The sequence below is a fragment of the Cyclopterus lumpus genome, chromosome 7 (genome assembly GCF_009769545.1).
Source record: "Cyclopterus lumpus isolate fCycLum1 chromosome 7, fCycLum1.pri, whole genome shotgun sequence".
NCBI classification, from domain to species: Eukaryota; Metazoa; Chordata; class Actinopteri; order Perciformes; family Cyclopteridae; genus Cyclopterus; species Cyclopterus lumpus.
Window position 1 is genome coordinate 19,661,734 of NC_046972.1, and position 17,711 is coordinate 19,679,444.

Consider the following 17,711-nt stretch of genomic DNA (forward strand, 5'->3'; position numbering starts at 1 on the left):
CACATTGACCACTTTTATGTCAATCTATGTGTGATTCTTTTCCAGCCACCTGCTTTTGGTTTTATCATAATTTAATGAAGATATCAGGTATAAATATTTCTGCATGTTGAACCTGATTGAATCCTGAAAGTTATTTATTAATCAAATACCAGCATCTCTCTTTTCCTCATACCAGCAACATACCTGCATGCTAAAGTGCTGCTTACATTTGTCTTTGTATGGACACACATTTATGTTATATAACTTACTTCTGTGTGTTGAAGGTCATGCCTCCAACCGCCAACAGGGTTTTGAGCTCTGGATTTCTGTGGGAGCATAAAGGTTTCATAAGGATTGTTTGACGCAGCACAAAATCAACATAATTTCCACAAAATGTATCCACTAAAGCACTGACCTGTCTTTGAGTTCATTGAATAACGCATATCGTTGTAAGTCAGATGCATTGCTGGGCACCAGCTCATTTAAGTTGTTAATGTCAGAAAAGGCATATATCAGATGTGTACACTTGTTTGGATCGATATTTGAAATGGTGAACTTCCCATCTCCTCCTCTTTTGTCAGCCTCGCTGTTGTAGTAACACACCAGCCTGGAGGAGGAGGCTGAAACATGGAAGAAAATGATGATGGTTTGAATTAGTCATCACTCATCTACTAATAAGACTGTTGATTATGATTTATGCATGTTACTTACCAAAGCTGGCGAAGATCAAACAGAGACCTTCAAAGTAACAGACTGGTTAGTATGGGGTTAAAAATAGGTCAGTTCTCCCAAATTACAAAATAAAATAAAAAGATCCACAACAGGTATTCTCACTCACTTCTACTAGTCTCGAGCTTTACAGTTAGGTTTGGTTTTATTTGTCCTGGTTAATGAGAGATTTCCAATATGATTTCTTCAGCCACCCCAACACATTGGAGGTGAAAGGAATTTTGTTTCAAATTAAAAATAATTCAACAGCAATTGGTATTCTGGATAATCAACACGGTGTTGAGTGGATTATCCAGAATAAAAGGTACACTGTGGCATCACAAACCAAATTCCATTTATTCTCACTGTAGTCTGAGCGACAGAAACATCGGTAAAGAAAACAACTCGTGTCTGCATATCTAGATACCACTGGAGGTAAGTGAGAAAATATGATTTTGTTGTTTGGAGGTAGTAACCCTTTATGGAAACACTTGACAAACGCGCCTTACCTGTAATTAGACTGAGCTGACACATGTTGTCACTCTGTAGATAAGCAGAAGAAATAGACACAAATGTTTAATATGCAGAGAGGCCCAGTAATTCCCAGTTGATTTAAATTTGACAGACGGTAACCGACTTCATTTTCTATTCACGCTGCCTTATTGACTTTGTTATACATTAAACTGTAGCATATTTCACATTGCAACTTTAGCCCTAAGTTAATCAGTCTCATTATTGTCTGTCATGATGATGTGATGATATGTTGTTTAGAGATGTTTATCCAACATTAGAATCTAACTTAAACTTACATCAGGGTAAATCAGAGACACACATCAGAGTTTAAAAACAGGTGTCCAGTAGTCATGATGGTGAAATTCAAATTGTTCAGGCACAGTTAACGTGTAGTTTTCAAATATAATGGTGAATGGATACTCTCTCTCTACTGTGACTGAAAACTCACGGATGTCTTGCTCCACCTGTTTCAGGTAGTCACCTGACAGGGTGCGGGAGTTAAGTAGGGTGGTGATAATTACTGCAATGTTCTAATGTGCTAAGCAATTGTACACTGATGGAATGTGAAGCACAAAACAAAGTCACCTCATGCAGGCCCTTTGTTACCATGTTCACATTTCTGTCTATTAGGGAGGTTGTTTCCACCTAAAAGGGGTAGTACTGAGAGATCATCATTTTAAATGTTTACCAGAGATTAGTTCAGGGCACTTAAAAAAGCTCTTCCTTTAAATAGATTGAGCTAAATATTTAGTGGATGAGCAACCAAAGGACGGTGGCAAACAAGGGTTTCACTTTTTTTCATCACAGTATCATCTCACATTGTCAGCTGTCAGTTTCTTGTAAATATTCAAATATTTAAAAGATATCTATGAATGTGACCAGAATAACAGAACAAATAACACAAAACTTCAGCAGCACCACACAACATACCATTGAGCTTCATACGCTCAATATTGCTGCACTGGATTCAGGAGTCAACTAGGACATGTCTTCTTTATATATTTACTAAAAAGTTTTGAGACTGTGAATATTGTTACATTACCTTTAATTTAGCTGACGCTTTCATACAAAGCGACTTACAATCATGTTTCATTCATACACTGTAGACACAGCTGCAGGAATCAATTCAGGGTTAAGTGTCTTGCTCAAGGACACATCGACTAGGGCGGGGATTAAACCGCCAACCACCTGATTGAAAGACGGACCCACTGTCACCCCTCAGCATTACCTCAGCATTAAGTTTCTTTGATTATTTGGATGCCGCACACAGCTGCGTTTTTGCATTTAAGTTATAGCCAACAGCCATTGATGTTGTCAGCACCCAACCAAAACATTTAAGACATATTCTCAGAGGGTATTAATCCAGATAAGCACTCAAGTTGTGATCCTTTCTCATACCGCAAGTTTGGGGCAGGATGATATGTCTCGTGGAAAAAATGTTGGGTAGAAAGATAGTTATTACTCAGCAAATTTAATATCTGCTTTAGCAATGTCGATTTGAAAGAAGTGTTGCTGGAAAACAGAACTGCACTATCACATAGTCGAACCAAAGCACCGGCTGTGGTTCGACTGTCTCCCTAAAAGTTGATTAGTTTAGCTAGTTGGAGAGATGGAGCACATTCCACACGTTGCTGGAAAACAGAACTGCACTATCACATAGTTGAACCAAAGCACCGGCTGTGGTTCGACTTTCTCCCTAAAAGTTGATTAGTTTAGCTAGTTGGAGAGATGGAGCAAGTATAGAAATATTACATAGCAACACAACATTATTTTGTGAAAATGTGGTTTGTTAAAGTCAAAATCAAAGAGATACTTACAAATATGACTGTGATGAAGCATGTACCGTCTCTCTACTGTAACAGATGATGTCTAGCTGCACTGTTTTAAGATAAAAAGCAGGGAGTTTATGGCAATTAACTAGGTGGGGTTTAATTTTAAATCTAATTAACCTCATGCCAGGCCCTTTACACCATGTTTACATTTCTGTCTGTTGAGGGTGTTTCTGGAAATTAGCAAACAGAGCAGAAATAGTTATTCTAATCTCGCAAAGCTTTATTTACGTTAGCTACATTGAAACTTTGAAATATATAATTTAAAAAAAGAAAATGATCAATGACAACATATCTGGGCCATTCTACTGAGATTAAAACTGCTGTCACACAACCAACCATCTAATTTAAGAAGCATTGCTAATTAATATTTGAGGTACACATATAGAGACAGACAACCATTCACGCTCACATTCGCACCTACGGGCAATTTAGAGTCTCCAATTAACCTGAGCTGCATGTCTTTGGACTGTTGGAGGAACCCACGCTGCCACGGGGAGAATGTGCAAACTCCACACAGAAAGACCGCCCAACTAGCTAAGACTGTGTTTTAGAGAATGATTTTAGCGACACACCCCAACATTAGATCAGAAAGTATGTCTGCATCCTTCTCCCAACATTTTGAAATATGTGTTCAAAAGTTTGAAAATCTGTGTGTAACTTTTCATTACGACCAAATTCTTATCTTCTGCAATTAAGCTGGAATGCATTTTTTTCGGTTAAATTTGTAAGATATGTGTTCAGAACTTCGGGTCCCGTGGCCCAAATTAATTATCATAACTTTCTTTATGTATTAATTTAAAACATAAACTTTCTTATCTTCATGTGCAGGTATATATAAAATCCACTACAACAGCAGAAAATGTTGTTTGTACAACTGTTCAGAAATGAGCCAGCTAAACATGTGCCAAATAGCATCTTTAACATAGGCTCAAATTGATCTAACATTGTCACTATCAAAATGTGGTGGAGTTTCGGTTGTGACTTGATTGTTTTAGTAGTGACAAAAAGGAACTTTTAATCCTTTTATTTTCAATTGAATTCAGTTTATTTTGTATAGCCCAATATCACAAATTACAAATTTGCCTCAGAGGGCTTTACAATCTGTACACATACGACATCCCTGTCCCAGGACCTCACATCGGATCAGGAAAAACTCCCCAAAAATAACCTTTCACAGGGAAAAAAGGGAAGAAACCTTCAGGAGAGCAATAGATGTCATGTGTACAGAATGAACAGCATTACAGAGTTACATAAACACATTACATGAATATGACAATGTATGAATGGACCTCCACAATCCATGAAACAGAGGTAGAGAGGAGGGGGGGCGGGGCGCATCAGCAGGGTCCATGGCCATGCCGCATCAGCCGGGCCGAGGCAGGAGGCCGGCTCACCAGGCAGGAGGCATCAGACAAAGACTCCGGGGAGGAAGCAGAGTTAGTAAGGTGCAATGGAGAGATGTAAATTCATCCATAAGTAAAGAGAGAAGAGAAGATGCATCTGAGCTGTGAGTCCACTGACTTCTGGGACTTCCTGTATCTTGCTGAGTATATTCTTTAAAGAGGTTTCTCTGCTATATTACTACTGTATCTGCTGTATTAAGTTATACTAGAATGCTAGTCTGTACTGTCTTTCTAATTTGAACATTTTGAGCTGCGATTTCTTGCTTTTTACTCTTACTGTCTTTCTTTGCTCTCTCGCTCAGCCCCTCCACTCCTACTCACAAAGCACAAAGCTGGCAACCACCTTGACTATATTTTCACCAGAAACTGCTCTACATCTAACCTCACTGTAACTCCACTTCATGTCTCTGACCACTTCTTCATCTCTTACTCTCTCCCACTCTTTGGAACTGACAACCCTCCCACAACGGACTCTGCACCTGTCCGTCGCAACATCCGCACCCTCTCACCCTCCTCGTCTGTTCTGTCAGCCCTCCCTTCAACTGATTCCTTCTCACTCATGTATGGGGTCAGATCAGTCTCAATAATTGCAAATGCACACAGAGAGACTTACAAATGCAAACACAAGATTTACAAATGCGCACAGAACAATTTGCAAATATGTTCGATTTACAAATGCACACAGAGAGATTTACAAATGCAAACACAAAGATTTACAAATGCGCACAGAACAATTTACAAATATGTTTGATTTACAAATGCACACAGAAGGATTTACAAATAAATTAGACTCACAAATGCACGCAGAACGACGTGTCTGTGTTTATTTATTTGTCAATTGCACTGCATTTGTTTGTGGATTCTTCACATGTGTGTACAGATTTATGAGACTCCCCTGCCGTGGCTAGATCCGCAAATGCGTTTTTTCAACATAGACCTAGCTGTAGCCAATCAGATGTCGCCCTCATTTTCAATAACAGTTTTGTCTGAGTTTCAGGAAGCTGCAGGTCATCCATTTTTTTAATGTCTTTAAGACATGCTTGAAGTTTAGCGAGCTGGTTGGTCTCCTCTGGTTTGATCGATAGATATAATTGAGTATCATCTGCATAACATCCATCCATCCATCCATTATCACCCGCTTATCCGGGGTCGGGTCGCGGTGGCAGCAGGTTCAGCAGGCCGACCCAGGCCTCCCTCTCACCCGCAGCACTTTCCAGCTCATTCTGGGGGATCCCGAGGCGTTCCAAGGCCAGCCGGGAGATATAATCCCTCCAGCGTGTCCTCGGTCTTCCCCGGGGCCTCCTACCAGTTGGACGGAAAACCTCTAATGGGAGGCGTCCAGGAGGCATCCTGACTAGATGCCCGAACCACCTCAGCTGACTCCTTTCGACACGAAGGAGCAGCGACTCGACTCCAAGCTCCCCCCTGATGTCCGAGCTCCTTACCCTATCTCTAAGGCTGAGCCCGGCCACCCTACGGAGGAAGCTCATTTCGGCCGCTTGTATCCGAGATCTCGTTCTTTCGGTCACGATCCAGAGTTCGTGACCATAGGTGAGGGTTGGAACGTAGACCGACCAGTAAATGGAGAGCTTTGCCTTCCGGCTCAGCTCCCTCTTCACTAAGACAGACCGGTACAGCGCCTGTTTTACTGCTGCAGCCGCACCGATCCGCCTATCGATCTCCCGCTCCACCTTACCCTCACTCGTGAACAAGACCCCGAGATACTTGAACTCCTTCGCTTGGGGTAGGCAGTTTGCCCCCACCTGGAGGGAGCAATCCGCCGGTTTCCGGCAGAGCACCATGGCCTCAGATTTGGAGGTGCTCTCATCCCTGCCGCTTCGCACTCGGCTGCAAAACGCCCCAGTGAATGCTGGAGGTCACGGTCCGAGGAGGCAAACAGGACCACATCATCCGCAAACAGCAGAGAGGCGATCCCGAGACTCCCGAATCGGATCCTCTCCGCCCCCTGGCTGCGCCTAGATAACCTGTCCATGAAGGTCACGAACAGGACCGGTGATAAAGGGCAGCCCTGGCGGAGGCCAACACCCACCGGGAACGTGTCTGACTTACTACCGAGGAGACGAACACAGCTCCTACTGCAGGCGTACAGAGACCGGATGGCCCGTGCCAACGGGTCCGGCACCCCATACTCCCGCAGCACCCCCCACAAAACCCCCCGAGGGACCCGGTCGAAAGCCTTCTCCAGGTCTACAAAGCACATGTAAACTGGTTGGGCAAACTCCCAGGACCCCTCCAGTAATCTTGCGAGGGTAAAGAGCTGGTCCACTGTTCCACGACCGGGACGGAATCCGCACTGTTCGTCTTGAATCTGAGGTTCGACAAGCGGTCGGAGCCTCCTCTCCAGCACCCTGGCATAAGCTTTTCCCGGGAGGCTGAGCAGTGTGATACCATGATAATTCGAGCACACTCTCCGGTCCCCCTTCTTGAAGATGGGAACCACCACCCCGGTCTGCCAGTCCATGGGCACTGTTCCCGACCCCCATGCGACACTGAAAAGGCGTGTCAACCAAGACAGCCCAACAATGTCCAGCGCTTTCAGCATCTCAGGGCGGATCTCATCCCCCCTGGCGCCTTGCCACCAAGAAGCTTTTTGACTACCTTAGCGACCTCTGCCAGGGATATGGGTGAATCCACCCCAAAGTCTTCCGGCGCTGCCCCCTTTCCGGGGGACATGTTGGCCGGGTTTAGAAGTTCCTCAAAGTGCTCTTTCCACCGCCCGACGATGTCCCCAGTCCGGGTCAGCAGTTCCCCCCCCTGCTGAGAACAGCCTGGGGTAGACCCTGCTTTCCCTCCCTGAGCCGTCCGATGGTTTGCCAGAACTTCCTTGAGGCAAACCGAAAGTCCTTCTCCATGGCCTCCCCGAACTCCTCCCATGCCCGAGTTTTAGCCTCCGCGACCATCGTCGCTGCAGCCCTTCTGGCCCGCCGGTACCCGTCAGCTGCTTCAGGAGACCCCTGGGCCAGCCAGGCCCGAAAGGCCTCCTTCTTCAGTTTGACGGCTTCCCTCACCCCCGGTGTCCACCACCGGGTTCTCGGGTTGCCGCCACGACAGGCACCGATGACCTTCCGGCCACAGCCCCGAGCAGCCACGTCCACAATAGAGGCTTTGAACAAGGTCCACTCGGATTCCATGTCCCCAGCCTCCCTCGGGATTTGTGAGAAGTTCTTCCGGAGGTGGGAGTTGAAGACCTCCCGGACAGGATCCTCTGCCAGACGTTCCCAGTTCACCCTCACTACACGTTTGGGCTTGCCAGGTCTTTCTAGCCGAGTCCCCCGCCATCTGATCCAACTCACCACCAGGTGGTGATCAGTTGACAGCTCTGCTCCTCTCTTCACCCGAGTGTCCAAGACATACGGCCGCAGATCAGATGATACGATTACAAAGTCGATCATTGATCTCCGGCCTAAGGTGTTCTGGTACCAGGTACACTTATGAGCCACCTTATGTTCGAACATGGTGTTCGTTATGGACAAACTGTGGCTAGCACAGAAGTCCAACAACAAAACACCATTCGGGTTCAGATCGGGCAAGCCGTTCCTCCCAATCACGCCCCGCCAGGTTTCTCTGTCATTGCCCACGTGAGCGTTGAAGTCTCCCAGGAGAACTATGGAGTCGGCAGGCGGCGCCCTTTCCAGGACCCCTCCCACCGACTCCAAGAAGGCCGGATACTCCGAAATGCTGTTCGGTGCATAAGCACAAACAACAGTCAGAGCCTTACTCCCCGCAACCCGTAGGCGCAGGGAGGCGACCCTCTCGTTCCCCGGGGAAAACTCCAACACAGCGGCGGTCAGCCGGGGGCTCGTGAGTATCCCCACTCCCGCCCGGCGCCTCTCACCCTGGGCAACTCCAGAAAAGGACAAAGTCCAACCCTTCTCCAGGAGCTTGGTTCCAGAGCCCATGCTGTGCGTGGAGGTGAGCCCAACTATATCTAGCTGGTACCGCTCCACCTCCTGCACCAGCTCCGGCTCTTTCCCCGCTAGTGTTCCACGTCCCTAGAGCTAGTCTATGCTGCCGGCGATCGGCCCGCCCAGATCTCCCGCCTGGCCCGCCGCCCGGTCTACATAGCACCCGACCCCGATAATTCTCCCTGCGGGTGGTGGGTCCACAGGGTGACTGCTGCTCCATGCTGTTTTTTCGGGCTGACCCTGACCGGGCCCCATGGGCGAAAGCCCGGCCACCAGACGCTCGCCGCTTCCTGGGTCTGGCTCCGGGAGGGTGCCCCGGTTTCCCTTGTCCGGGCAAGGTGGCTTCAATCCGTGGGCTGCTATTCATCAGGGTTTATTGAACCGCTCTTAGTCTGGGCTCTCCCCCGAGACCTGTTTGCCTTGGGAGACCCTACCAGGGGCTGACGCCCCAGACAACATAGCTCCCAGGATCACTGAGCCACTCAAACTCCTCCACCACGTTAAGGTGGCGATTCATAGGAGGAGCGATTCATAGGAGAAGCATAACAATGAAAGTTTATGGAGTGTTTCCTGATAATGTTGCCCAAAGGAAGCATATAAATATATATATATATATATATATATATATATATATATATATATATATGTGTGTGTAAATAACATTGGTCCAAGCACAGAACCTAATGTAGGGAAAATATGCACAACTTGATCAGTTATGCAAATGTATTTTAGTTTAAACTACATGTTAGTTGACACTTAACTCTCCCTTAACCTTTTTACCCCAAGCAGTATTTTTCTCAAAAGAAATATATCATGGACAAATATAATCAGATATAGCTCCTAGACCATAAGGATTATATGCATATTTCTGGTCTCTTTTGAAAGGTGAGAAAAAAGAAAGCTTAAGGAATGTGATTGATTTGAAGGTCAACCTGTTCCTGAGTGAATGGAGATGCAACAAAGATATTCCATCCTTTCCTTATAATCTGATTTAATAGGGTAATATCACCATTATAACCAAGATCTATGAATATCGACGTAACTGAATGTCTTCTACTACTCTGTACTACACTGGCACTGTAAATCTGTTGTAAATACAGTAAACAAATATATTTACAATTTCTACAAATATTAGTACTAAGAGCCAGGAGCCCACTTTGAGCAGCATTGCGGACCGAGGCAATAAGGGGGCCTGTCTGTTTCTCTAAGCCGATCACTGTGACTCTCTGGATGTTTATAATTGCTGCAGAAGTAACAACATTATACATTTTTGGCAAAAGTAGCATAGACTTTAACAAAATACAACCACCCATCAACTTTAGTAACTACAGTTGTGGATCCATTATTAGGCCCATTCTTTTTTTTACAACACACACATCAAATAAAGGAAAAAAAACGTTTCCAACTGACTGAAATGGATCAATTATGCAGAATGGCCGAGTTGTTTCTCTGGCATGAGCATGTCAAAAGGCTGATTTTGACCTGTAGTTCCTGGGCATTTGGTAATAAACTAGTCATGCTATGACGTAAGGTATGTCAAATTAATTGTTCGTAATTGTCCAAGTCGTACAGAACAGGACCATTGCCGTATAAGGAAGGTCTAATGACACACAGGTTACACATTCACCAAGAAGAACACACTCACACTTAAGGTAGCTTCAATGCCAAGGTTTATAATTATACAATGTTATAATTAACCAAGCAAATAGCACAATAATCTAATTTGTTTACATACCACACTGTTGACTAATGGCACCGAACTGTGTATTTACAGTCATCATTGGCTGGATTGAAATGCGGTAGCTGCTGTAAATGGACCAGTACCGCATTCTGATTGGTCCTGACTGAAACATACTGTGTGACGGCTCTCTGCCACTGGCTCGTGTCCCTGCAGGTGGACAACTGCTTAATCAGCTTTCCACTTTAGTGACTCATCTTATAGACAAGTGGGACAAGTGAGTCACTAAGCAACTGTAGAAGAGCCATTTGCCACATTCCATTTTAAAAGTAAGATTCTTATCCTGCATTTGTATTTTTACCCATGCCAGCCGCTTGGCACAACAAATGGCGATGTTGGTCAGTAAGTCGGTCTGCCGGTTGATCTACCCCATTGATCCTGACTGCAACACAGTACCCAATATCTACTAGATGCATATTCATGTCCCCATTAAGTTGAATTGCAATAACGTACGGTAGGTGATCCATTTATTTGTATTATCTAGCTCCAACATTAGGTTCTCAACCAATATAATCCATCAATCATTTGAATTGTTCAAATAATTTGGTCTAGGCCCGGTTTAATTTTCATCAGCTTCAGCTGTAATACTAATTAGCAAAGATGTTAGCAAGCTTACATGCTAAACTAAAATGATGTCTCTCAACTTGTTAGCATGTTAGCATGGTCATTGGGAGCATGCATACTAATGCTAGCATTAAACCCAGTTTGCAGAAAAATATATGATGCATTTTAAACACTAAACCACCACACAATTTAATCATACACACACACACACACACACACACACACACACACACACACACACACACACACACACACACACACACACACACACACACACACACATAACCAAAAGAACAGGCATGGCTGGCGATGTGCTGATACTACCTGCACTTTAGAGTTGAGCAGTTAGATGGCAGAAGGTGTAATGGCTGTCTAATACATTAAGTGTAAATAATAATGATATAAATACTTATATAAATAGTTCTGCTGAGTGCCAATAAGGTTTCTCTTTGAAGTTTTGGGATTGTATTCTAGCGAATCAAAGCAAACCCGCAAATTGATTCAATGAAAGATTACATCAGGAATCGGTCAATGTGGAACTTTGTTAGCTTCCTCAGAAAATAAAAGGCGCTGCTGGCTTTTGTGCGCCAACTAATTGTCAGTTATGACATTAAAATATGTGTCTGTTAATTATAGTGTTTGCAAGAATTGGTTGATGACGTCTGAAATCAATGCACATGTCCCTATTCAATTGGAGAACACACCCCGACAATAGGGTTAAGCCGACAATTAAATAGATATGCAACAACCGTTTAATTACGACAAGTACAATTTAGGAACATACACACCCAACTGTTTGACACAACATCTACAGTTAAAAGGTAGCAACAGAACAACAATTGTAAATGCAAAGTACAAGTTTGCTTCCTCCCCGGAGTCATTGTGACTTCACGTCTCATAGGGTCCATTGGACCTGGCTGTGTCTGATGCCTCCTGCTTGGTGGGCCGGCCTCCTGCCTTGGCCCTGCTGATGCGCCCCGCCCCCCCTCCTCTCTACCTCCTTCTGTTTCATGGATTGTGGAGTTCCATTCATACATTGTCATATTCATGTAATGTGTTTATGTAACTCTGTAACGCTGTTCATTCTGTACACATGACATCTATTGCGTCTGTCCATCCAGGGAGAGGGATCCTCCTCTGTTGCTCTCCTGAAGGTTTCTTCCCTTTTTTTCCTGTGAAAGGTTATTTTTCTATTATTTGGGAGTTTTTCCTGATCCGATGTGAGGTCCTGGGACAGGGATGTCGTATGTGTACAGATTGTAAAGCCCTCTGAGGCAAATTCGTAATTTGTGATATTGGGCTATACAAAATAAACTGAATTGAAAAAGTTGTTCATAGTATGCATATGTAGGCAGGTGAAACTTGATAAGACACCATTATTTATATAAAAACATCAAAGCAAGCAGTAAAGTGTTTCATAGGCTGCCAAAAAGAACAAAGGACAGCATACAATACAAACACGAACATTTCCACATAGATATATATTTACATACACATCCGATCGAGGTCTGTAAACTACAAGTCTGTAAACTACAAGTAGCTTACAGATCGGGTCTAACAGGAAGTAACTGTTTCTTTGACTTCCTGTGTATTTTTGGAAGAAGGTTGAAAACTGTACGACTTGACCTCAGTTTCTTGTCAACACTTCCTGCTGCTAATGCCTGCGCTCGTCTACTTTCCAGGCAAGGCACAGTTCATCTATAATTTAATTTAATTTTAATTTTTTTATTTGTATTAATCAATCAATTTTGGAAAACAAAGTATCAACACATGTGTGTTGAACTATGTAACACAGCATGTTTTAAATGTTAACACACTGACACGCTAAAAATTTATTGTGCTTAACTAGAAACGCTGGTTTGTTATTTTTAACACATCTTTTTTGAGAGCGAAGTAATTATATGCAAATAGTCCTTAAAAGACAAAGTCCAGCAGAGCAGTATATGTGTCTTGGAACTACTTAGTCACTGCGATACCTGTTTTAAATACTTTCTTTATTTAGTTTTTTTTTACCTATAGTCCTGGTCACATTTTGTTTTTGGACGATAAGGAGTGTGGGATATAACCCATTTCTTCCATAAGTAGTTTATAAGCCAAATGTTTTTGGAGTTGGTACTTATTAGATTACCATTACCATTACTGACTATTTTTTGAGAAATGTCAGAGTCCATTGCAGATAACCAAAACCAGCCATTTCACCTTTGAAAGGCTGCAAGGGGATTTGGTTGAGGGGTTTATAAGTAGTTGGTTAGGCTAAGCAGGCAGGCAGACAAAGGGGTTTTGGACCTAAGGCACAAAGTACAAATGTGAGACTTTTACTTGGGAAAATCTCTTAATTGGTAAAGAGGTTAGGTTGGGTCGGAGCTGTGAAGGCCACAAGGGGCACAGGCGCACGGGGAGCAACTGTTCATGGTTAAAATCCAATAGGACATTTCAATAAAACCTAGGAAAAGAAAGTTAAAAGAATAAAAGATAGGATCATATATAGGAGCAGACACAAGAGGAACAGCGGGAGCAAGTATTGGATCCAAAATTCCCAAGGGCCTACTGGCGGGTGAAGGTTGTTATAAAAGGCAGGTAGGTTTAAAAGACTGTCTAAAATGAACTCAAATAATACAAAATGAATAAAGGGGGGGTTGATACAGAACTTGGAGGAGTAGGAGAGAAACCGTATAATCTAAATATTGGGATGCGGGAGAGGTTGGAGTCCCCAATGATTAGGGTTGTCTTCCGTACCTCCAACGACCAGTCCTGTCATTTTCTAAAAGTGTGCAGGTGTCTGTGGTCCCGTCGAGCCCCTGCTGGAGTTTGAGGTGGACAAATCAGAAGTCAGTGAAGTCAGCTTGTCGCTTTTCATTTCTCCCTTCATAATCATTGTGTTATTATCCAACTCATCGGGCTCAACGGCACACAGCTCTGGCGCTCTCTGTTGTTGGTGTGGCGTATCTGCAGATGGAGAGGATTACTATATGGGAAAGTAACATTACTGAGTGTGTGTGAGTTATGGGTTAGAGGTTAGGGTTAAGGGTTTTATTTTCAGTATTAGTGTAGTCAGAGGGTAGTCATTGTTTGTAAACATGGAGAAATGTCTTTTTACTGCCCTATTTAGGAATTTAGGCTATTTGAAGACACAAATGTGAAAATTGTACTAAAAAATCGTACTAAAATCTATTAATTTATTCAGGAAGAATACTTGATTTAGTAGTATTTTCCCTTTAATTGATTAGGGACAGAGTAACATGTTACATACTTCTCGTGAATATAATCCAATTAAGCCTAATTTCTTTCCAAGATATGCATTTTAATATACCCTTTGTTAACCTTATTTTGAAAACCGAACATAGTGACATCCTTCCGCCAATCTTGTTGTCGCTAGCTCCCAAACTTCGCCGCTTTTACCATAAATGTCAGTATATGGGAGCTGATTTGCACATAGAGATGAGTGTAATGACCAGCCAGACCAGTAGCGGATCTAGTGGGTTGTTAAGTTAGACACATGAGTTACCACCTTGGAAAAATGAATAATCTGCTTCTCATTGACAACTGATGGCTGCTCAGCTGCCAGTGCTGGCTTATCTGAGCTAGTTATATTTCACATTTTTGCCTCATAAAAGGCACAGAATCCTTCTTCACCGGTGTAGCAGCCTTCTTCCCCAGGACCACTGGATGCAGTGGACAGGTCAAAAGCACATAAATAGTAACCTAATAGTCCTAAAATGTGGAGAGAAAAACAAAATTTGGATGAGAGGACATCTCTTAAAAGGTTTTACAAAGTGACTCCTTGTAATTACAGTGTGCAAGTAGGTCTTGTTTTCAGTGTCTTGGAATCTCTGAATAAGGGGCTGTGATGGCTTGTGACGACTCAGGGCCGTGAAAGTCAAATGTCAAAACATTAATGAATGTGCCTGATGAAATGCAGAGGAGATCATGTTCAACAAAACTACTAATTATTGGTATAAATAATTACATTATAACAGTTTTACGTAGCAATCTGTGTGACTTCATAACTGGCATCGATGATTGCTTTCTAAGCAGAGACGATTAATCTGTCACGGTTAGTTGATGTTCCTTTAGCCACAAAGAACTCTTTGACACAGGACAAACTCCTCAAGATGATCAATTGGGTCACCTTCAAAGTGGCAGACTTGGTCAGTATTAGGTCATCAACAAAGCCTAACATGAAACTTCACTCAGATTTCAAAATACAAATACAGAAAAAAAAGTATCACTCACTTCTACTGGTCTCTAGCATTACATCCCAATAAATTGAAGGTAAATGTAATTTTCAACATCAATGTATATCTGGAGTATATCAAGACTGTGTTAGGGATACTGATTCTGGAAAGCACCAAACCATCCATCCATCCATCCATTTTCAATACCGCTTATCCTCATTAGGGTCGCGGGGGCGCTGGAGCCTATCCCAGCTGACATAGGGCGAAGGCAGGGGACACCCTGGACAGGCCGCCAGTCCATCGAGGGCACATGTAGGGACATACAACCAGTCACTCTCACATTCACACCTATGGGCAATTTAGAGATCAATTAACCTGCAGCATGTCTTTGGACTGTGGGAGGAAGCCGGAGAGCCCGGAGAGAACCCACGCTGCCACGGGGAGAACATGCAAACTCCACACAGAAGGACCGCTCCGACTGGGAATCGAACCCGTGGCCCTCTTGCTGTGAGGCGACAGTGCTAGCCACTACACCACCGTGCAGCCCAGCACCAAACCAAATACCATTAAATGTCACTGTAATCTGAGAGACAATCCGACTATCTGCATGGCTAAATACCATAAGTAGTAAGTGAGATATTTAGTTTTTTGTGATTTAGGTGCCATTTACTTAACCAGTGTGACGCACCTGTAGTTAAGTGAGCTTGCACATGTTTTCACTGTGTATAAGCAGAAATAGAAACATGTTTTAATATGCAGTTTGGTGAAAAGAAACATGATTTTCAATCCTCATTCTTTTGTTATTGAACTGTTGCAATACATGTGCTGTGGTGTTCCTCAAGGTCTTAGGGTCTTTATGCAGTATGTTGGAGGGATTTCTTTCCATATAACTTATGTACTCTGTCCTAATGTTCAAAACTCTTTTATGAATCAATTAATGAGTACTTGAAATGTATACTTTCTAATAAGAAAATAATAGTTATTGCCATATTGCATCAGCAGGGCCATGGCAGGAGGCACGACCTAGGAGGCAGGGCCAGGGTTCAGATATAACCACGATCCATGGAAACCTGTGAGGCGAGAAAGCACAAAGACTTGAGAAGAAGTAGAGTTAGTAATGTGCAATGATGGGACATTAATTCATACAAAAGGGAGAAAAAGAGGAGCTCAGTGTATCCTAAGATGTCCCCCAGCAGTCCAGACCTATAGCAGCATATCTAATGGATGGACCAGGGCAAACCTGAGCCAGCCTTAACTATAAGCGCTATCAAAGAGGAAAGTCTTAAGTCTACTCTTAAATGTGGTGACTGTGTCTGCCCCCCGGACTGAAAGTGGAAGCTGGTTCCATAGGAGAGGAGCTTGATAGCTGAAGGCTCTGGCTCCCATCCTACATCCTAAGATATGATGGTGCCTCACCAATTAGGGCTTTGTAGGGGAGGAAAATCATTTTAAATGTGAGCCATTGCAGAGAAGCTAATTCAATAGCGATATGATCTCTTTACTCAGTTTTTGTTGGTACACGAGCTGAAGCATTCTGGATCAACTGGAGAGATGTAAGAGACTAATTAGAGCAGCCTGATCATAAGGAATTGCAATGGTCTAGTCTAGAAGTAATTAATGCGTGAACTCATTTTGTGCCTGATTTTTAAATGTTACATCGGGGAAAGAAGGCAGTCCTTGAGATCTGTTTTACGTGGGAGTTAAAAGGACAAGTCCTGATCAAAGTCCTGATTCTTTACAGTGGAGCTGAATGTCAAAGCAATGCCATCAAGAGAAACTATATCATTTGATAATTGATTCCGTAGGTGTTCTGGGCCTAATTTAACATCAGGAAGTTGCAGTTCATCCAGGTGTATGTCTTTAAGACATGCTTTAAGTTTAGCAACATTTTTTTTATGGTTTTTTGTCTGGCTTGATATAAATGAGTATCATCTGAACAATAAAGGTTTAAGGAGTGTTTTCTGATAATATTGCCAAAAGTAAGGATATAAAAAGGTGAATACAATTGGTGCAACCACAGAACCTTGTGTAACTCCGTGTGTTATGTGGATTAGCCCAATATCTCTCTAATACTACAGCCTATTGGCAACATTTATCTCCATCTCTCTATTTTAGTTTAGCGCCTTCACCGCTGAGGAGGTTAACAGGGGGCTAAGCAAAACTAATGGCAACAAATTCTCTCCATCTCTGAAATCTTGCGCTGATACTTTTGCTCGCTATAGCCAAAAGTCACAGTATATCCGCAAGGTGAATTGTAGGGGTTACTCTAGCCCACTACTCTGAGGTGATCTGTGTTTGCTTCCATTTAATTAGTTCCTCCAGCTAACTTTTTATCTCTTCTAGAGCGGTGTCTAGAGCCGGCGTGTCATGACCGAACAAAGACTAGAGCCCAAATGCACGTGATGTCACTGAACCGAATGTTTCAAATGGAATGTTTCATCGAGGGCATCATCAGGTCAAAGTTCATTGTGTCCAGTATCGTGTCGAGAAACGTGGACAGGAATGTGTGGACTCTTAAATGTCTATTGTTCACACAACATCTGAGTACGTACTGATATTGATCAGATACAAATAATAACATTAAAAGCACTTCTCCACACTTGTTGTGAACAACATGGTGACGTTATGTGTGTGTTTGAACCGCTCTTAGTCTGGGCTCAGGGTCACCGAGCCACTCAAACTGCTCCACCGCGCTAAGGTGGCGGTTCACCGGGGAGAGAAGAAGAGGTTTACCAAGTCCCGTCGTCTCGTTATGGGATGTCGGTAGTTCAGCCGCCGTCCGGCGTGCAGCAGCTGGTTCTGAGGTTGGCCGCCTCTCCTCAGCTTTTGCATCAGTATGTTGACGGGAGTCTTACATACCGTTGGCCCCCAAG

General features: G+C 43.4%; 1 protein-coding gene across 1 annotated transcript; it reads right to left on the reverse strand.

The window, feature by feature from the left end:
- Positions 1-244: 244 nt before the first annotated feature.
- LOC117733914 (chitinase-like protein 4) lies at positions 245-1,266 on the reverse strand. Its single transcript, XM_034537849.1, has 4 exons — positions 1,197-1,266; positions 691-717; positions 395-599; positions 245-305 (listed from the first exon to the last, which is right to left on the reverse strand). Exons 1-4 carry the CDS (start codon positions 1,219-1,221, stop codon positions 245-247), a joined length of 318 nt encoding a protein of 105 aa, XP_034393740.1. The 5' UTR covers positions 1,222-1,266.
- Positions 1,267-17,711: the final 16,445 nt, after the last annotated feature.

Bases quoted from the DNA above. Each gene is read 5' to 3' on its own strand.
- LOC117733914 (XM_034537849.1), bottom strand. From the start codon at position 1,221: ATGTGTCAGCTCAGTCTAATTACAG. The intron at 718-1,196 runs GTAAGGCGCGTT...GTTACTTTGAAG, and splicing joins TCAGCTCAGTCTAATTACAG to GTCTCTGTTTGATCTTCGCC. The intron at 306-394 runs GTCAGTGCTTTA...ATGCTCCCACAG, and splicing joins TTCAATGAACTCAAAGACAG to AAATCCAGAGCTCAAAACCC.